General features: G+C 44.4%; 1 protein-coding gene across 1 annotated transcript in view; it reads left to right on the top strand.

Annotated features, from left to right (window-relative positions):
* sdk2b (sidekick cell adhesion molecule 2b) overlaps positions 1–21,608 on the top strand; it is a 297,955-nt gene that overhangs the window by 238,603 nt on the left and 37,744 nt on the right. Inside the window, exons 7-21 of the mRNA XM_080480850.1 lie at positions 332–522; positions 2,737–2,820; positions 3,174–3,368; positions 5,344–5,460; positions 5,730–5,897; positions 6,294–6,396; positions 10,513–10,689; positions 11,573–11,709; positions 13,266–13,413; positions 14,401–14,541; positions 15,547–15,728; positions 17,461–17,576; positions 18,890–19,085; positions 19,411–19,509; positions 21,184–21,375. Of these exons, the coding sequence (XP_080336976.1) occupies positions 332–522; positions 2,737–2,820; positions 3,174–3,368; positions 5,344–5,460; positions 5,730–5,897; positions 6,294–6,396; positions 10,513–10,689; positions 11,573–11,709; positions 13,266–13,413; positions 14,401–14,541; positions 15,547–15,728; positions 17,461–17,576; positions 18,890–19,085; positions 19,411–19,509; positions 21,184–21,375 (2,246 nt within the window). The remainder of the gene's footprint in view (positions 1–331; positions 523–2,736; positions 2,821–3,173; positions 3,369–5,343; positions 5,461–5,729; positions 5,898–6,293; positions 6,397–10,512; positions 10,690–11,572; positions 11,710–13,265; positions 13,414–14,400; positions 14,542–15,546; positions 15,729–17,460; positions 17,577–18,889; positions 19,086–19,410; positions 19,510–21,183; positions 21,376–21,608) is intronic.

The following is a 21,608-nucleotide window of genomic DNA, read 5'->3' as shown; positions in this document are numbered from 1 at the left end:
TTATTAATTGAAAGGTGCTTTACAAGTCAAATGTATTATTATTATTATTATTATTATTATTATTATTATTATTATTATTATATTTTCTTTAAAGTTCTTTTGGGATTTGAGGTAATAAAGGAGACACTAATGACATCCCTCGATTCATCAAAAAGCCTCTTTAAATTGAGGTCAGCGCGTCGAGCTGAGATGATTAAACAGTCTGATGAATACATATTGTATCTGTGGAATAAATACATTTCAGAGCAGGATTCTATTACCAGGAACATTTCATCACAAAGCGCTAATTACGGCGGGGGCAGAGAATTGAGAGCTGCTTTTCCGTCCGCAGACCTCTTATCAAGCTGAGTATCTCCTGGCGTAAGAACGGCGTGTTAGTGACCAGCGGTCTGAGCGACTTCAACCGCAGACTGACCATCCTCAGCCCCCTGGTGAGCGACGCCGGACACTACGAGTGTGAGGCCGTCCTCCGCAGCAGCAGCGTGCCTTCAGTCAGCTCCGGGGCGTATCTGCATGTCCTCGGTAAGAACAATGTTTCTTTCGCTTTTATTCATATCATGCCAAATACGACACAACAAATCTCAAAAATTCCCATATACCACAAAGGAATCTCTTGTAGATTCCGATTAAAATAACAGTTTGGGATTAGAGACGATAGTAAAAGAGAAAACAAATAAGGACACCTTGTTATTCCACATCCTGCAGACCGAGTAACTTACATGTGGGAAAGTGCCCATTTTCCCACTCGGAAAAATACATTTGAACACTGTCAAACTGGGAACATTCCATTGGGGAAGTGGGGATTTCCCAGAAGACATGAGCAAGTCTGAGAGAAAACAAACAAACAAACAAACAAACAAACAGACAGACAGACAGACAGACAGACAGACAATCAAATAATCAAACAAACATTCAGTCAAACAGAAAAAAAAAAACAACAATTAATCAAAAGAACCATCAAACCAACAAACAAACAGATAATCAATCAGACAGGCAAACGATCAAACAAAAAACTAGAAATCAAACAGTCAAACAAAAAATCTAATTTACAGACATGTAGACCAAAAAAACTAAAAACAAATCTGAGACAGTAAACTAATCCAAATGCTGCAGATTCAATTTTTAAAAAAAAATGTGGATCTACATTTATGACGAAATGGGAAATTGGAACATTCCTACTTTCCACTATAGCAAAACTACATTTTAATGCTGTCAAAATGGGAGTTCCTACTTGGATAATGGGAGTTCCTACTTTGAAAATGGGAGTTCCTACTTTGAAAATGGGAGTTCTTACTTTGATAATGGGAGTTCCTACTTTGCAAATGGGAGTTCCTACTTTGAAAGCATGATAACTCGCATTGTTTGCTGTAAAAGAAGCATGTGCTCCACACTCAAATGAGTTCTTTTCAACTGATCTTTGCTCGGACTCGGAGGCATTAAATACGATTCTTGCCTTCCGTCAAGCCGAAGCATTAAATCAACAATCACCAAGATTGCAAGTTAAATGTCTCTCGCTTAATTTCGTTGTTTTTTTTACGCTTTTTTTTTTTTTCTGGAGTCTTATAGCAGGAATAAAGCGGCACTATGAGTTTATTATTGTCATGTGATTGATGTGGGAACTGGGGAACGGGAGCTTCCCAGCTCCTTCAACGCGGCATCAAATATGTTTATTTATAGGCGTCCTCATCAAAACCTTTGCTTTCTCACCATTTCACACGTTTTCTTTCCCAGCATTATTAAAGAAACGAGCGTTCGTGCGGATCTCTAACCATCACCTCGCTGGTTTAATCAGACTCTCGCATGACAAGTAGGACTTGAGGACTCAAAGTACGCGCAGCGTTCCCCGGGGGACACAAACACATGTAAAGGTGAAAGCGTAAACATTAAAGAAATAAATAAGCCTTGATGGAAAACACTGAGAATCTCCGCCGCTTCTCCATCTAATAGAACTCATCATTCCTTGCCTGCGTTTGTGTCTCGATGTTTACAAGTTATTTGGAGCGTATTTCTTAGTATTTGCTTCTGTTGTCTACGTCTATGCCCTAATGTTCACCTGAGTTTGAGGCGCTTTTAGACCTCTTTATTTGGCAGGAAGTAAAGATGGAAAATTGCTTAGTTATTATGCGTAAATGTGGTGTGTGTTTTAATATCGGGATGGCAATGCGAATTAAAACAAAAAAGAAGGATGCCTCACTTTCAGTTATGAAATCTCTGTGGAAGAAAGTTTCGGCGCGAAATTGATGCAAATATGACTCCACCCGAGACAGAAGGTGAGCGTGTTATTGATTTAAAAGGGAGAAAACTAATGGTTGGCCTGGAGAAACTGTTTAATGGTGTTGCTCCAGTCACTTTCATTCCACCCCGCTGGAACACTTTGATGTTTTTCAAGGTTGTGATGCGAGTCAAAGCACGAGGTTATATGGTGAACTTTTTCCCTTCGATAGTGCCAACCGAGCCTTTCTTCTCCCCACGACTCTTGACAAATAACCTGCAATGACCATTACGGAATATCAATTACGGGGCTTCTTTAATCAAACTACCGAATAATCTCATTTTCGGCTTCGCTTTCCAACATCAATACGAGCAAAACATATTCGCCAGCCGGTGGCGGTAATGAAGACTTGTTGCCGTTGTTGTGAGATCAAACAAATGATTACTTTTTCTCTTTTCTTTCGTGTCACACGCCTTCACTCATTCATTTGTGCTCCCGCCTTTCTTGTTGTCGACGGCGATCAGAGCCACCGCAGTTTATTAAGGAGCCAGACAAGCACATCACGGCTGAGATGGAGAAGGTTGTGGACATCCCCTGTCAGGCACGAGGTGCGTACCACAGCATGTTCAATCAGCAATGTCACACTGATGGATGTCATATTCACCGAGATGCACGGGTGCCACTTTTTTAAAGGACGAGTACAAGTACTGACCTTTAGCTACTTGCTGATACCGAGTAACGATGCGGGTACTTATTAAATGCTATTAACTATATGCAAATGTCGCTACGCACTGTGAGATTTCCAGCCATCGCAGACGAAAGGCAGCAATGGGAGGATCTTTAGTCTTGGCTAGAAAGTCTAGAATACGCTGCTGTCTATACTGGCGCGTGACATCACGTGGTATCTGTATCGGTATCGGTGCATCCCTGATTGAGACTGTCGCGGATCCTCGCTTTGCAGGAGTCCCCCAGCCAGACATCGTCTGGTACAAGGACGCTTTGCCCATCGATCCAGTGAAGACCCCCAGGTACCGGGTGCTGGTGGGAGGCAGCCTGCAGGTCAACGGCCTCCTCCCCGACGACACCGGCATGTTCCAGTGCTTCGCCCGAAACCTGGCGGGTGAAGTTCAGACCAACACGTACCTGGCCGTTACCAGTGAGTGCTCTCGCAGCTTTCGAAGAAATCACAGGGATAATTCCTGCTACTGAAAATGCGATAATGTGTTTTGTTAAAATAAGTTTCTTTTTTTTTTTTCTTTTTTTTTTTAAATAACTCTCCCAAAGCCAGTTGTCAGATGCAGAATGAGGTGTAATTATTTCACAAAAAGAGGAATGAATACCAAAGTAGGACCATTTGAATGCTCTTAAATAGACTTGTTCGATATAACATCGGAAATAACTTTGAATCCATTTCAACAAACCTTCAGTTCTGAAGGGAACAGCGTTGGCAATTGTCTTGATGAGGTTTGGCTTTTCCTGCAAGTTGTTTAAGGAAAGTGGGGAACAATTTCAGTGTTTTTATTACTGTAACACCCAAAATAATCAATTAGTAAAAAGTTGACAAAAAAGAGCCACTGTTTCTAAGACAGTGGAGGTTCCAACTTTATATGTCAGGTTTCATCCGGTGCCATTGACACTTTCATCATGATCTATCGTCTTGGGGTTGAGATGGCTTAAGATCTATTTTGATTTTTTCACAGCGTCGCCATGTAAATTATGTCAAATCAGCCTGAATGCAGCTCGCCGGGCTTCATACTCCGCAAGTTATTGAGGCCCCGTTTACACAACGATGTTTCAAATCAAAAAGGCGTCGGTTCCAAAAGCGAGCTGTTTCCGAAAACTTTGGCTTTTACTCTGCAAAGTTTTAAAAACAATGTCCATTTACAAGGAAATGGTATAAACGCTAAAACCGATGTAGTTTTCATGTTGGGCCACTAGAGGGTGGTGTTACTATGTTTTCAAAAACTTGTGTTTTCATTGGTTCCAAGCACTGTCGTCATGGAAACGAACACCCAAAGTGTTCCCTTTCCACCCTGCGTTAACGGGGCCTGAATGGTTAAACATTGCCCCAGTGGAGTAACGACATGGAAGGTTTTGTTTTTGTTGGTGTTTCTCCTCTGGCGTTGCCTACATACTTACTACTTCCCACCCGCGCTTGGTTTTGTGAGGAAATTTCTTCGGTTTTCTCCCCTGCTGGTTTAAAATTGCAGGCTGCTCGACTGTTGAAGCAGGTACGAGAACTTACAAATGAATTGGTTTCTACGACTAATATTCTGCGTGATAACTAAGTGAGAGGATGGACATTTGGTGGTTCAGTTTAGTAATACAGGGCAGAAACACAAAAGTACTTCAAACTTACCTCGTATAAGTGGTACCTGCACAGATCACATTTACTGTAAATGTGTCTTCTTTTTTTTTTTTTTCTTCGAATTTGCAAATCAGTGGTAATTTAACTCTCGCTGTGCGTCTGTTTGGCAAGTTTCTGACACGTAATTGTCTTTACTGTGTCTCACTTCCCGCCGCCTTCACACCACGGCGCGCCACGTTATTGGAATTCATAATATTCTGCCTCTCTAAATCAGCGCTTCCTTCCATGGTCTTCTGTGTGACACTGCCTCCTCTTCCTCCTCACCGCAGATCTCATCTCGTCGTCTCCCTTTCTCCCGACGCGTTCACGTCCTGTGACAAAACCCCCCACGCTTCCCTTTTCCTGCCGTTTTCTGTCGTTCTCTGATGGTTTTGATTTATTGCATATCACAAATAGGGATTTATTTATTTATTTATTTATTTATTTTTTTTCCCATGTACAAATTGCCTAGTCATTCTGTTTTCACGTCTCCCTCAGTCATTTTCTGTCCGCCTTTCTGTGTACTTGCTATCTGTGTTGGACGGGCTGCAGACAGCCGAGGTACCAAGGTGAAGGCTGTGTCAATCCGTTTAGAATTAGAGGGACAAAAAGCAACGGGCTCAACGCGGAGATGCAGACGGCTGCCGCTTACCAGATGCACGTTTGAAGTGGGGCTTTTGCCTCAGCCGGTTATTCCCTCACCCCTCTAACCCTCTTACCTCCTCGCATTACTGCAGCGAGCTCTCTTTATTCTGCCTGTGTGTGTGTGTTTGTCTCCCCTCAGGCATTGCCCCGAACATCACAGCCGGACCCTCTGACAGCACTGTGATCGACGGGATGTCCGTCATCCTGCACTGCGAGACCTCTGGAGCTCCAAGACCCGCTATCACCTGGCAGAAAGGTTACTGCAACACACACACACGCACGTCGGGGGATTATGATTTCTCTTATCCATTACACATGGGACTCTACTTTCCTCTGGCTTAACCAGGAGAGTCTGATTGGATTCCTTCACCGGGCCCTTTGTGTTTGCATTCTAATAGCAGATCAAGAAAACCCCCGTCCTTATTTTTCCAGTCTGACTTCCTCTGCTTTCGTGTCCCCGAATGCCTCATTTTCTCGGCGTTCCTTCGTTCGGTCTGACCTTTTTCTTTCCTCGGCGCGCTTCAGGTGAGCGCGTGTTGGCCAGCGGTTCGGTCCAGCTCCCCCGGTTCACCCTGCTCGAGTCGGGGAGCCTGCTCATCTCGCCGTCGCGCATTTCCGACGCCGGGACCTACACGTGCATGGCGAGCAACTCCAGGGGCATCGACGAGGCGTCTGCCGACCTTGTTGTCTGGGGTGAGCGTCCGGGACTTGGACGGACACACTCACACACACACCTGATGTCACATGGATTTTACCAGGAAGCATGTCTGTTTAACAGGAAACAACGTTGTCCTGTAAAATTATCATAATAAAGCCTCAGTCTATTCCTCCAAACATAAAAGCTTTTGTGAAAGTTTAAAGCCATCGTCTGTTTTTATGGGGGGGGGGGGTTTGAAGTCATGAGTCTTCTAGAAACAAAGCTCGAACCATCAACATGTCATTGGAACCCAAAATGAGTTTTTCTCAAATTCTTTTTTTTTTTTTTTTTTAACATTGTCCTTCTCAAGAAGAACACATCGTACACTCTGTTTTCTCTCCCCACTCAGTCGCGTCACCGCTCTGCTTTTCTTCCTCATTTCGCCTCCTCAGCTCGCACCCGGATCACCACCCCGCCTCAGGATCAGAGCGTTATCAAAGGAACCAAAGCCATCATGACCTGCGGAGTCACCCATGACCCCAGCGTGACCGTCAGGTGAGGGCACACCTGAAGGCAGACACAACCCGTGGGGGAGGTGAATCGTGAAAAGGATCCATTGAACTGGGAAATTCTTCCGCTCGCGTTATAGTGTGCTGTGAAGATATTGAGATAAACATTTACAGTATATCAGAATAAAAAAAAGTGAGAATAGAAAGGTTGTGTTGCTCATTCAAGGATAAACTGCTTTTTTTTTTTTTTTTTTTTTTTAAATCATAGGAGATAAACGAGCAATAGAGAGTAAAATAATGTGTTTTATTGAAACGTGGTGCTGTGCATGTTAAGATGTGAAAATGTAACAAAGCAAGATCATTATAAGTATGTCAGGGAATCTGAAAGTCATTATGTAATGATGCCGCATTTTGTAATAACTTCTAACATGTTGCAAACCGTTACTACAAAATCTTCCACTTCTTTTTTTTAAGAAAATTGAATACTATGGTGCGTCATGTAATAATTTTTTACCCTTTTTCCGTAGACATGGCTCTATGTTTAATAATAAGGAAAAACTAAGATTCAGTTGGACTAGAATTATATGTCACTCTTTGCTGTTGCTCGCGTCCTGCCAACATAGCAATGGTTAGAATGAAGGGCTCTAGATCGGGTGGAACTTTTTAGATCACCTGCCATTGTGGCTGGTCAATTAAAAAAATTACAAGCATCCACCAGCACTTTTTTTTTTTTTTTTTTTTTTTCTTGAAGAAATGTGTCGCTCAGTGCATTTAATCATTTAACCCACGTGTTATACTAACTGTTGCAATATGTAACGCGTTATTACAAAATGCGTTCAAGAATCTTATTGGGAAATGTGGCAGATTATTACAAAATGCGGCGTTATTACATAATGAGTTGATAATGTATTACATTATTACATGTTGCTATATTATTACATAATGCGGCGCTACAGCGTCTCCATGGAAACGGGTAAAACTACTTTCTTTCTTTTTTTAACTCTCCGACTCTGCGTTAACAAGGGGAAATGAAACTTTGAAAATGCAACTTTTCGAAAATGCAACTTTTTGAACGCGCTTGCAACGTTGTGATATAAACCAAAACTAAATTTGAAGTCGCCGGAATCACTCCGCAGGGGAGATTTTCTCCTTCTCTGCCATAACAAACAGAATTGGGGGATACGTTGACTAAGAGGACATTTTTTTTGTCTTTCTATGAGTCGACCGAGCCAGCGTGCGTTTTGATCACCTGACGCACACACACACAGGGAAAACATGCAAGCGCAACACAAAAGACACCCTGAAGTCCTGGGAGTCTCCTCGCTGTGAGGCTAACCGCTACGCTACTATGCAAGCGTGGATCAATAATGTATGGTTTGAATTATTAACCGAATGCCCTCAAACTGTAGGTCACCGTAGTTCCGAGCAAATCTCACTGAACGAGCGATCAAGCACTGCAGCTGTCGGCGGCCCGTTTTCAGCTGTGTATTTAGGAATCATTTTGTACCCCACTGTGTCTTTCAAACTACTGGGAAATGTATATTTGATCGACTCATCACCCAGCGTGTCTCACTGATGTGGATTTGATTGTTTTGCACGAGCGTTGCGCTGCCGTTTGCAAATGAGCTCAGTGTCACCGAGGAATAAGCTCTCTCGGATAATACTCATGAGTGGATACAATAATTGGTTGTTTTTATCTTTGCCAAGGCTTTTTTTTTTTTTTTTTCTTTATTAAAAACTATATCATTGCCACAGGGCCCTCAAATCAAAATAGTTTTTAAAACGTAGAATCATCAAACTTAAATTATACAGTATAATTTTTGTTTTTAAGGGGTGAATTCACAGCAACCAGCGCCGGTCAGAGAGCTTTAAAGTCCCCGAAGACCTTCGATAAGATCCGCCTCTGCCCGACTGAACCTGGAAATCCTGAATGTTTACTGAGGAAATCAGGTTAAAGAAGTAAATTGAGAATCCTTGACCGAGTCTCCTCGGCCTCTTCACGGTGACGTCTCGTCACTGCTGCTGAAGTACAGCTTCACAGCGGCCGGTGGTTCTCAAAGTGTGGAGCGAAGCTCCGCAGAGGGTCGCCAGAGGAAAACATCGGGGGGTCGCGGCGGGGGTGGGGGGGGTGCTTCTCACAAACATGAATTCTATTTTTCTTGATTTTGGTGTGTGTGTGTTTCTGTGAGTGTGTTAGTTTTGTGTGTGTGTGTGGATGCGTGCCTTTCTTCGTGGATTTGTGTTCTGTGAGTGTACGTTTGTTTGTGTGTGTGTGTGTTTTTTTGTTCATGTGCATTTCCGCATGTGCCAATTTTGTGTGTGTGCGTCTTGTGCGTTTGTGTATCTGCTAGTGTATATGTGTTTGTGTGTGTGTTTGTTTGTTTGTGTGTGTGTGCGCGAGTGCGTGTCCTTGGACCCTGAATTTCTTACTTTGTTTTCTTTAAACACGGAAACATCAAAATCTGTTATCTCCCCACCGTTTCGTTTTGCATCAGTAACTGTTGACAGAGACGTCATCATCAACCCGCCGTTTGTTTTTAACATATTTGGCTGTTAATTAGCCATTTCGCATGTGACACGACTGAATTAATTCAGTTTCTCTTGATGCTGAGAGATACATAAACACACAAACACAGTGAATTACTGCAAACACAGCACAAGTACACGCACTATTTAATGACCTTAGTATATAGAGACACAGCTAAAGATGTTCTTTAAGTATTCCATCCAAACCAGAGCAGCACATATCCGTCATGGCCGACATCGGTCTCGATCAGTGGGCCGCTCCGTCTCTCTGCTCCGAGGAGACGTTTGAGCCGTGCGCTTGTGATGGATGTGAATCCCGTTGTTTCATTCGCCGCCATCAGCCACTGTAATATGCATGCGGGGCGGCTCTGATGGCGTTTCAAACGACGGGGCAGAGGAGGATGAAATATTGTGCTCATAACATGCTCTTCTTGGACTGCGGGGGAATGAACGATGACCAGGACCCCAGTTTACTCACAGCTTCACTTTCAGGAAACGGGGTTAAGCTCTAACGCAAAGCCGACAAGCATCTGTACATGTTGAGACGTGTGATTTATTAAAGAATTCAAGACAGGAAATTGTTGATCTGTGCATGAAGGGTATCGACAATATCTAAAGTACATGGAAAGATAGAGTGACGCACATATATGCCAGGACACAAATGTGTTCCAGTGAAATGTGTTTGCAGATGACACCATATTTTCACAACATCGAATTTCAGCTCTTCACCGTCCAAACAGAAGTTCAGCAGCACCTAAAATGCTGAATCATTCAGTCGAAATGACTAAATCCAAGCCGTATGAGCGTTTATTGATACACAGATGAGGAAATTATTTATATTTCTATTGTTTGTAAAGGTAAATTAGGCAGGACCCGTAATAGTCCCGTGAATTTGTGCAGTCTATATCGTTTCCTTTGTAGCTACCTTCTGTAGCTGAAATGGAAAATGCCATTACACATTTTATCCACATGCCTCGGGTAGGAAATGTGTATGTTTGATATGTTTTTACTTGAAACGTTGCCGTGGAAACAGGGATTCAGATTCACAAAGAAATCAGAAGATTGTGGAGAAATCTGTATAGTTGCGTGGAAAAAAAAAAGCATCGTATTGCGGCATTCCCCATGATCCTTCGAACGACGTGAGAAACATCACAAGTCCGACAGTTGTTGAGTTTTTCGCGCGACTCGTCAAACCTATTGTTTAACTGTGGATGTGTTTGTCGCGATGAGCTCCCCTCTGATGCTTCACCATTTCCATCAAACATTCAAAACAATTATGAAACGCTGTGCTGTGCCGACTCCAACTCAGAGGACTCCAGTCAAAAGCTTGCATGGAATTAGAAAAAAATGAAAATAAAAATATCAATTATTCGTGCGAGTTCTCACATTTTGTTCCACCCAGAAAGAACATGTTTGCCTAAATCTTCACTGGCTGTAAAAAAAAAAAAAGGGGGCCTCACATTGAGGTTTTTTTGTTGTCCTGTTCAGTGTTGTTTTTACCCGCATTGTAACGTCTCTGGTGATGCAACGTGTCACCAGTGTCTTTATATACAGCCTGCACCCGTCACACATGTTTTTTTTTTTATAAAAACCCGTTACCTTGGATATGAATGACAGTCGAGTCTTTGTGTTCCAGGCACGTCTGGGAGAAAGAGGGCTCGGTGATCAACGTCCAGTCGATCCCCCGCATGCGGCTGGATGCAGACGGGACGCTCCACATCTCCCAGACCTGGTCGGGCGACATCGGGACGTACACCTGCAGAGTCACCTCCGTCGGGGGCAACGACTCCCGCAGCGCGCACCTTCGCGTCAGGTAACACTCTCCCGGACTCTCCCGGGCACAGGAAGGAACATGTTCTTTCCAGAAAAAGACGGCGCGCACGTTCACACACACAGACACACGCATACACACACGTGTTGATAAGTCAGACACCGTCAGCCTCTTCTTATTGACACCTTTGACTCATTTCCACTTAAGCGACGCCTGCTCTCTCTCACCTGTCTGGTTCTCATTCTCGCCTGACACACTGCTAGCCCCAGCAGACTACCTGCTCCATTCACTCCACACACACACACACACACACACACACACACACACACACACACACACACACACACACACACACACACACACACACACACACTCGGTATGTGTCTATAACTTTGCAGTTGTAGTTTTTTTGGCTTTAGATTGAGCCTAACTTTCTTTTTCCAGGCAGACTGATTGTGTGTCTTTGTTTGTCCCTCGATCAGCAGCCTCGTTGGCTCGCCGCCTCTTCGACTGACTTACTGTCTGCGTCTGTACTTTGCTCTCGCTAAGGTTTATCTATCAATCTGTCAGTGGTTATCTGAATTCATGGCTGAATGAATTAATGATCCGCAGCTTTGGCCTCATTTATTCATGTCTTTGACTATCTGTCTCCTTCTGCCTCTCAACCCGTTTCCCTCCTCTCCTGATATCTATCTTTTTTTTGTTTGCCTGTGTGTCCATCTTGTCGAGGAACAATCTCCGCCGTCTTGTCTCGCGCCATTTCATCACCTGTCTCACTGATCTCTCTGTTATAAAAGATTTCGTCGAACTCGAGATTCGCACAATGGATCCGGGGCAATTTGTGAAAATGTTGGGTACCTCGCCGGTTTGCTGGGATCGCGCGATTCTTGTTATTTAATCGAAGTCGTCCTGCCGTCCACTGCAGGCAGCTGCCACACGCGCCGGAGAATCCCACCGCCTTGCTGAGCCGTTCTGAGAAGAGAGCCATCGACCTGGCCTGGGCCAAGCCTTTCGACGGCAACAGTCCCCTCATACGCTACATCCTGGAGGTTTCTGAGAACAGTAAGTCACACAGCGTCACAACGCCATTCTAATCACGCGCGCAGCTGTCATGTTGTACTCCTGTAAAACCAATGTTTTTTTACCCTTAAGGGCTGCAAAAGTAAATAACTTATAAGGAGATGAAAAGGAATTTGAGAACATGATCGATAAGACTATAAATATCCATCATTGCTTCGAATACTTTGCAGGGTTTCTCGACGATTGAAGAAAACGCGTTTTTTTTCACACACACACAAATGCGCAAAGAGAACAACATGAAATAATGGTTAATGCGGTGAGTGTCGACTATAAATCTACCAAGTCCCACGAGAATACGGACTGGGAGTCATGACACGACGGAGGCTTGTTGTTGTCCATCTACTGAGCACGTGCAGAAGAACTGTTTACTTTCGGTTGTGACCCGCATGCACCACAGCAAAAGTTGTTAATTGAGTTGGAGAATTTTCGAAAAGTAGCTTTTTCCTCCGTCTCTACATAGACAATAGACGGTTCCACCTTCGTAGTCGTTTTCAAAATGTCGTGGCTCCAAACGCCATGGTTGTGTAAACCGTCAAATAAGTAGAGTCCGGAAGTCAGAATTGGTTTTTGCATTAAAAAAAAAAAAGGCTTAAAAAGTTGTAGCTGATATCAGCTTTGATCAGATTAAATGAATTCCACTGATTGCTGTGAAAGCTGTTTGAGAGGTGTCTTTAGCAGTATTTAAACTCCTGTTGTTTTCAGAGATACTTCGAAGAAAACAAGTTCCCTCTTGAAAGCGACAGAAAACAAAAGAGAACTTAATCTGATGCCAGAAACCAAAGAGGCTAAATTCGAAGCCACACTGAAGTTTCACAGACATTTTTCAAACCGCGACATGAACGACACTTCTTCTTCTCAGAAGATTTGTCGTTATTGTCCATCTACTTGAGCGTCGTGCAGAAGAGTTGTTTACCACGGCCGCGGTGCGCAGCAGCAGCAAACAAGTTGTGTTTTCTCCTTTTTCCGCTGAGGCGGAATCAAATCATTTTCACAAAGTTGCATTTTCCGTGGCTCAGAAAAGCGTTGTCGTGTAAACAGACCCCCAAATCTATGACTGGAAATCTCCATCCTGTCCATACTGCTGCTTTTTCCCCTCATTTATTTAATGAATTTGAATTTTATAATTTGCCATAACAGGACCAAGCTGTTTTTTTGGGGGTTTTTTTTTATTCAAGTAGAACAAGTCTGAATGGGATGGTACTATTTCATCACCAAATCTTTTAATTGTAATGTTCCAGCACAGCGAACGGTTCGCCCACAATCACCATCCATGTACGTTGAAATAATTACGCTTGCAAGGCCGCCACTTTCCGAGTAAAAGCGAGACGGTTGCCTTGCATGCATTATGCAGACTGACTTCGATTGTATTCATAATTTCACATTCTCTCCGGTCCAGGAGAGCAAAAAAACTCAGCAAGTGTGATGCCCAGGTCGACTCCACGGGCATGAAATAGAAATCCCTGAGAGGAAGTAAACGGAGCACAACTTCCTCACAAAAAACGAAGGTGTGAAATGTTTTTTGTGTCTCGTTCTTCCAGACGCTCCCTGGGCCATCCTGCTGGCCAACATCGAGCCGGAGTCCACCGCAGTGACGGTGAACGGTCTGATCCCGGCCCGGTCCTACCAGTTCCGTCTCTGTGCCGTAAACGATGTGGGGAAGGGGCAGTTCAGCAAGGAGACGGACCGGTGAGCTGGAGAGTTTTAGCGCCGTTTCACCCGTGTGAGGTGAAAAGCGTAACTGCGTCCGTCGAATATGAGATGAGTGGCGCGTCGAGGATTCAAACTCTGGTTCGGTTCCAAACATAAAATATGGAAAAGGAAGTTTTCAGGGTCTAACTTCCCGAGTTTATTTCCAAAGATGCAGGAAAATCGCGTCCCCACGGTACGAAAGCGATCGTCTCGTCTCTTTGCACATTTTGTAGCAGTAAGCGATCTCGAGAATGTGAAAAGGCGGAAAATCACAGCAGAACTTTGTAGAGTTTGTACATTGTGCTCAGGAAATCTGTTTCCCCGACAGCCGGTTTGACTGATCCTTTCAGTCGGGAGTCGGTAAAGAGGGATGTACGTGTGAGCCCACCGAAAGCAGCTGCACGCACGCACACACACACACACACACACACACACACACACACACACATGGACGATCACATGTAAACATACTTCCTCGCACTCGGAAACACCCGACGCCCTCGCGTCCTGAGAGCCACAGGAGGGATTTAGGTCTGAGGCGAGATCAGGTTTGGCTTCTCCGCGTCCTTACACAACTTCGAGTGCTGATCCCTTCCCTTTCCCTCTCCTCCTCCTCCTCCTCCTCCTCCTCCTCTTCCTCCCCCTCCCTCCACCAGTCTGTCACACTTCCTCATGCTGCTCGCTCCCTCACCACAGGGGGTCTCCGTCTGTGCCCACCACAAAACTCTCCGTGACACCATTTGGTATCAAATCGCCACCGAGGATCTGAGCCTCGGCTCCCAGTAGCGTCTCACCAGACACACACACACACACACACACACACACACACACACACACACACACACACGGTCTTTTGCAAGGGAGAAATAGGCGAGGCTGAAGAACCCAAAGCATCCCTTCACGTTCTGAGACGCATAAGGAATTTGTGCCGGTGTCGTTATGATCCATGCCTGTTTTTAATCTCCTTTCTCCTGTGCGCTTCAGCGTGGCCCTCCCAGAGGAGCCCCCGAGCGCTCCTCCTCAGAACGTCATCGCCAGCGGCCGAACCAACCAGTCCATCATGATCCAGTGGCAGCCCCCTCAAGAGAGCCACCAGAATGGGATCCTCAGAGGCTACACCGTCCGGTAAATTCGCAGTTTTACCTTTTTCGTGTCAGAGATGTGAAGTTACGTATCGATAAGGGGTGTCAGACACATTTGAGTCCAGGTTCCACATATGGTCCAATTACATCTTGAGTGGGCTGGACGGGTAAAATAGTGATTTTTAAATTAAAACGTTAAGGTTTGTCGTATTTGTACGTAGAGTATACGTGATGAAAATGTTACTATTTTTGCAAAACCAAGCTATTACTACAGAAAATGACTAAGACCTCAATATGAAGCCAATTTTAACGAAACAGAAATGTCCAAAAACTGTTGAATTATGCATGTTTTTAGAAACTTTGAAGCTATTGCTAGCTTGTTAGCTTTCATTGCAGCATCACTGATATGTCAGCTCCTCAGCGTTGTGTTGTGTCACTACTCTGAAGAAATGTATTCAAAAATCAGTATCTTATCTTGAAAATTTGATTTGATTTGTGGTTTGGCCAGATTGGAGCGTCTTGCAGGCCCGGTTTTGGTCCACGGGCCTCATGTTTGACACCCCTGACATAGAAGATTTTTTACTGATAAAGTAAAATAATGGCTCAACTTTATCAACAGGATCATATAGACATGATCTGCTTCTGGGTTTATCCTCATTAGTGTGTATTTCATAATTGCAGGTATCATTAAAATAAAATGCAACATCAAATATCATTTAAATGTACTTGTGTGTATGAGAGGAATAACTGAAATTTAATGACTGGTTTGACTTCAAACAAACAGAGTCAGCAATATGCCAAACTGACTGTAAATCCTGTAAACATGTAATTAGTTTGGTTTTCCGACAGCCTTTTTATTCATTACATCCAAAATGAAACAGCAGGTGCTTTCCAGACAATAGTCAGCGCTGTCACTGGAGGTGTTTTAATTGCTGCTTTGCTGGTGCTTTGTCTCCCCCTACCAGGGCGTGCAGTGCACTGCTCGGCTCATGCGCAGGCTGTTTTCCACAAACAGCAGGTCTTCTCATTTGTCTCTTACGTACCTCAGGTATCGTCTCACCGGGCTGCCGGTGGACTACCAGCTCAAGAACATCACCAGCCCGGATGTGACCAACCTGCTGCTGGAGGACCTCATCATCTGGACCAACTATGAGATTGAGGTGGCGGCGTACAACGGAGCGGGTCTGGGCGTTTTCAGCCATAAGGTGACTGAATGGACTCTCCAAGGAGGTGAGCACACCCATCAGCACTGTCACTGAACCTTTTCTCTTCGTATCTTGTGTTCTAATAATTCTAATAATCTCATTTTATTTGTGTTAAAGTTTGGCCTTTTTCCTATTTCTCTCTTCTTCTTTTTTTATAAAAATTTTTTGATTATCTGTCTATTGCGCTCAGGCCAAGCTGGACGGTTTGCAAACATTCACACCCACTAGAACAGGGGTGTCAAACATAAGTCCCGTGGGCCATAACTGGCACATAAGAGGCTCCAATACGGCCAAACCACCAAGAAAAAGAAAGAAAGAAAGAAAGAAAACAGATTTTTATCTTTAGCTACTATTAGCCTCAAAGCCACGTTATTGGGGTGAGTTTGTATAAACACCCATAATGTAATCGTTTTTTCGACATTCCACTGTGTTCTTCACCAGAAGGTTTCATTTAAATTTGCTTTATGTTGAGATTGCTGTCATTTTCTGCAGTAATTCTTGTTTGTTTGTTTTTTTGTTAAAAAAAATATAGACATTTCCATCATGTATACTCTGCACCACAACAAAGAAAAAGTAAACTGTTAAATTAAAAGCTTATTGTGGCACTATGGTACCGGTCTGGCCAACCTCGAGATGAAATTGAACTTTATGTGGCTCCTGAAGTGAAATGTGTTTGACACCCCTGGTATGGAGTCGCCATTTACTTTGGACCGTTGGGAGAACCATGTGAGGAAAACACGCCAACTCGTAAATTAAACAAAGAAAAAGTGCCCAAAAAACCTGTAACTGCACTTCTCTCCGTTAGATGAGGGTGCTCGCCACCAAACTGTACCACAGACTAACTACAAATACACAGGGGCACAAAACTTTGAGAATGACATTCTTGCCTTACATTTGTCTCCCTCAGTTGGTTCTGTTATATTATCACTTTTATCTGACCGTCTGAAGACATATTGACATTATAAGATCATCAACGTACGTCAGATGGAGCGATGAACCGGATCTTTTTTTTTAATAAGCAAATTTATTTACTAATGAGAAGATGAAACATCCACAAAACATGCAGAGAGCTCTTATAATAAGTAAGTGTTAAAACGACTTACTCCGGTAAACAGGAATACTGCGAAATAGTAACTGTGACAGCTAATTCTGATGCTGACTGCTGGAAAAAAAGAGACGTCAGCCTATAGAAACCTCATTCATTGTTGATCTCATGTCAGCAACTTACTAACATGTCATCTCAGAGTTGAACCAGGGATCCTCCCAGTGTGAGGCAAGAGTGCTAACCGCTGCACACCCTGTTATATCAGTAGTTCTTGTAAACATAAAAAAAACAACACTTATTTAAGCCTTTCTTCAAAGTAATATAATCTATATAGTATGCTGCATCATACAAATGTACTTTATTCAACAAACAAGCGTCATGATCCTCCTGTACTTTCCATGTTCACTCTAAACGCCACACCGCCTGCCGTCCGACTACCTAAACATTAACTCATATTTGTACGGACCACACAGAGGTGTGACAAGCCCCGTTAGAAATCCATGAGCAGCTCGCACGGTCGCAGACTCTGAGGTGTAGCTGTCAGGCGGAGAGCGATGGCAGCATCTGCCCTGACCTGTGCGTCGGCGATCGATACCGCCATCGCAGCAGACGCAGACAGAAAGCCGAGAGGTGCCCTCACACCTTTTTTTTTTTTTTTGGGGGGGGAGATTTTCATCCACTTCCTCTGTCTTGTCTCTCTTCCTCTCCTCAGTGCCCACCATCGCTCCGGGCAACGTCCAGGCGGAGGCGGCCAACTCCACTGCCATACGTTTCACGTGGAGGGCCCCGAACCCTCAGTTCATCAACGGCATCAACCAAGGCTACAAGGTGCGTGTTCACTCCGGTGTCTTGTCACCGCCGGCCGCCGCCGCCGCCGCCTCCATTGAGGGAACTGTCGCCGGCGAGCTCGTCCGCGCGGCGCGTACGGCGGAGGGAAGAGCCGGCGGGCAAACTGTTGAACAATGAATTTCTGCTTATCCATTTGTCAGTCAGAGGTCATTCTCTTTACCTTCACAGCCATTTCTGACACTTTCTGCTGCCGAGCTGCATAATGATAAATGTCTTCATTACTTTTGCATGGTTTTTTTTTTTTGAATGCGATCCAGTCCAGGAGCCCTACAGGGAATCACAAAGCCACATCCATGGGGGCACTGCCAATCTTTTCCTGTTGACTCTGTTGAGATTTGATTGTAACATTGTTTAGTTTTTTTGGTTTTTTTATTTTATTTATTTTTTATTTTTACCCTTCCTCCTCTTCCCTCTCGTTCTGTCTGTTCACTCCACAAGCCTTTCCTCGGCTGGGTGGAGAGGTCACCGTGAAGTACCCAGCCTGAATTTTAAATACCAGGTTTTTCTCCTGGGAGGAAATTAAGTGGAGGGGGGGAAAAAAAGCGGAGTGTGGAAGTTCACATGAAGTATGGCAAAAAAGGAAGGATTCGGGGTGAGGCGGGAGATATATATAGAAAAAAAATGAGACAAGCGTGGCAGACTATCAAGCATTCATCCCTCCCGATGTCTCTCCTGCCAGCACTCCGCTTCCCTGGAAACCGCATCGCTCTGGAAACTGGAAGCGACCCAGCGGACAAGCCGTTGGGATTCATTATGGAAGCAGCTAATTGGTCAATCCAGACCCAATTTGTTGATGTTACACGATATGCAAGGAACATGCTTGACTGAATGCTGTCACTTCTCTCCAGAGCATAAACTCCAATATCCCCCTATAGCCTGTCTTAGTAGTTACTTATCTTCTGCCTCTTTAGGGCTTTTCTGAATGTAAGATGCCAAACAACTCTGTTGAGTGGAACAAAACTTATACGATTGTAGTGACATGTTAAATTAAATTAGCAGTTACTGAAGATTTAGAAATGTCTCTCAGGCAGCTCTGATTTGGCACTTTTCTAGTAAACAGGAACTTAGAGGAATAATAACCATCAATGCAACAGGACAGATGGAGACATTAGTCCTGCAGCTCTTTTTAGAGGTTAGAAGTAAAAAGTGCATGTAATCTGTCGTATATGTAACTGCATTACTAATGTCCTGGTAGTACTCACTCATTAGCGTGTTAATGCCGGAGAATTCGCCAGCACGGAAAAACCAGCTGCTCTATTCTGAACCGCCGCGGTCATTCTCTCCTCTTGCAGCTTCTGGCCTGGGAACCTGGCAGGGAAGAGGAGGTTGCCATGGTAACAGTGCGACCGAACTTCCAGGACAGCGTCCACGTGGGACACGTGACGGGTCTGAGGAAGTTCACGGAGTACTACACCTCCGTGCTCTGCTTCACGACGCCGGGCGACGGCCCCCGCAGCCCGCCCCGAGCCCTGAGGACGCACGAGGACAGTACGTGACTTTTCCCGCTGCGCTTCTGCCTCCTCCCGTCGAGGCGAGGGGGGACACGGGCATCTCGCTCTAACACATCCTTCGGGCAAGATCTATTATTCATGCGCAAGCAAGTTGTAGAGCTAACGAATGAGTATTTTCAGCCAGGATCATCATAATTGGGAGGTAGTTCCTTTGAGGGATTATTGGCTGAAGTTTAAAAAAATCCACGTCAGTTTGTAATCACCTTCTTTTTCTTTTTTTTTTTGGTTTTTCAGTCGTAATCGCAAGTTAAAATCCACCTGCTTTGGTTGTTTCTTTATACGTAACTGTTATCTGCGTCCAGCTCCCGGCGCCGTCGGTCACCTGAGCTTCACGGAAATCCTGGACACGTCGCTGAAAGTGAGTTGGAGCGAGCCCGGCGAGAAGAACGGCGTCCTCACAGGTACGATCGCCTCACCGTGAACTCCTGACGCGACAGGAAAGGTGAGCCAGTGGCGAAAAGGTGTGGCTTCTGGTCGGGCCTCATTCAGCCAGAACTGCTTCACAAACACTGCTCTTGCCGTTTAGGTCAGCGGTTCTCTTAGGACATTCTAGTAGTACCTGGGGTGTTTAAAGCTAAAAGCTTCAGTGGAAGGAAGCGTCGCTTCGCTGAAATTATTGTGAAAGTCACAGAATGATGTAGGAACATATTAACTCTTAACTTTCTCCAGTTTTTCCACCACACAAGATGGAATTCAGTTCTAATGTTGTCCATTGACTCTATGAAGCCATTTTCTATGTCCCTCTGTTGGTACACTCGTAACTTTGCCGTAAGCCTAAATCTCCGCTATTTTTTCTCCCGCTACTTACTTTGCCTGCTACATATACTGTGTATAGCTTAATATATTTTCAAATAAATGATACACTTTTAATGAAAACTCTTTCAATTAGTAGTTTTGTGACATGGAATAATTAAATGCTGACCAGGAATCACTTGTTTATGTCATGCACGCGAAACCAAGAGGCGTGCTATTGTCGCAGCGAGACGTCAGAAATTAATCTTACGCAGAATATTGAAACAAAAAGAAATGCTCTCTTCCCCCGAATCTCTGCATATAAAAGGTTTTTTTTTTTCCATAAGACATAACTCAGCTTTAGTAGTTGAAAGACATATATAATGAAAATATAATATCTCTCACATTATCCCACATTATAAAGACGGATAAAATGTCACATAGAGTTCATCCACTCATCCATCTCCTGTTCTAATCCAGATTAGGGTCACATGGGGGGAATATATCAGCAAACGAGGGGGGGAGAGATGAAGGGTATGCCCCGCCAATCACAGACATTGAGACACACGCACACGGTCACCCAGAAGCGTCGCAAAGCTTAAAAACAATGAAAGCGAGTTCAGGGAGAACATGCAGACTCCACACAGGAGGCACTTGTCAGCCAGCGGGGTTCGAACCGACGTCCCAAGGAGCAGCAGTGCTAACCACTTCCCCACTGACATGAATCTCTTTCAAAAAAAAAATCGAAGTAAAAACTAGTCATGGAAAGTAAAAAATGATCTTATGAAGGATTTTTCTTTTTTTTTTCCAATAAGCCTCTCTTTTGTATTCTTAATTCTGAACGCCGATCATAAAATACGGCTGTTCACAAAGGTCCAAAATGTGCAGCATATTGTGAAGTGGTTTTTTTTTTTCCCCCCCAAAAAAAAACATTTAAATGTGCTGCGTACTCCCCGGAGACAAACACCGACGTTGCCATGAGAAATTATTGATTTGGCAAGAAACGCTGCTTAATGCTTTATGCAATCACATGAAAAGAGCTGCTGGCCAAGGAGCAAATTGCATTAACTTTGAGAGGGTGTGTGTGTGTGTGTGCGTGTGTGCGTGCGTGCGTGCGTGCGTGCGTGCGTGTGTGTGTGAGTGTGAGTGGGTGGAGGATGTGTGAGTGCAGGGAGGTATAATCACAGGCTGATTTAATTTGCTATATTCAATTTTTGATGAAGTTAATTTAATATTTCTGTTAGCCTGCCCCGTAGCATGCGGGCGGAGGAGACGCTATTGTAGTAAAAGTGCTGCGGGATTCGTCCTGAGAGGATCGCCTTGTTTTGCTCGCCACTTTCCAGGCTATCGCATTTCCTGGGAGGAGTACAACAGGACCAACACCAGAGTCACCCACTACCTGCCCAACGTCACTCTGGAGTACCGGGTCACCGGGCTCACTGCCCTCACCACCTACACCATCGAGGTGGCCGGAATGACCTCCAAGGGTCAGGGTCTGCTGTCGTCCTCCACCATCTCCTCTGGCGTCCCGCCAGGTTGGTCACTAAACACACACACACACACACATTTACACATGCTAATTCACCCTCAGATGCATGCCTTTTGGACTGAGGGGGGGAAACCGCAACTTTTTGAAAAGGCAACGACTCCGTCTCTGTGGAAACCGGAGGGGAGAAAAAAAACGCAAGCTTTTCAAAACACAGATCTTCAACAACACAACTTTTCATGAACAATCCGACACCGGCTTTGTGTAAAACGGGTGAAAAAT

This window comes from Lipophrys pholis, assembly GCF_963383615.2.
Source record: "Lipophrys pholis genome assembly, chromosome: 1".
Classification (NCBI taxonomy): Eukaryota; Metazoa; Chordata; class Actinopteri; order Blenniiformes; family Blenniidae; genus Lipophrys; species Lipophrys pholis.
Note: the sequence above shows the minus strand (reverse complement) of the source record. Positions and strands in the feature narration are given on the sequence as shown.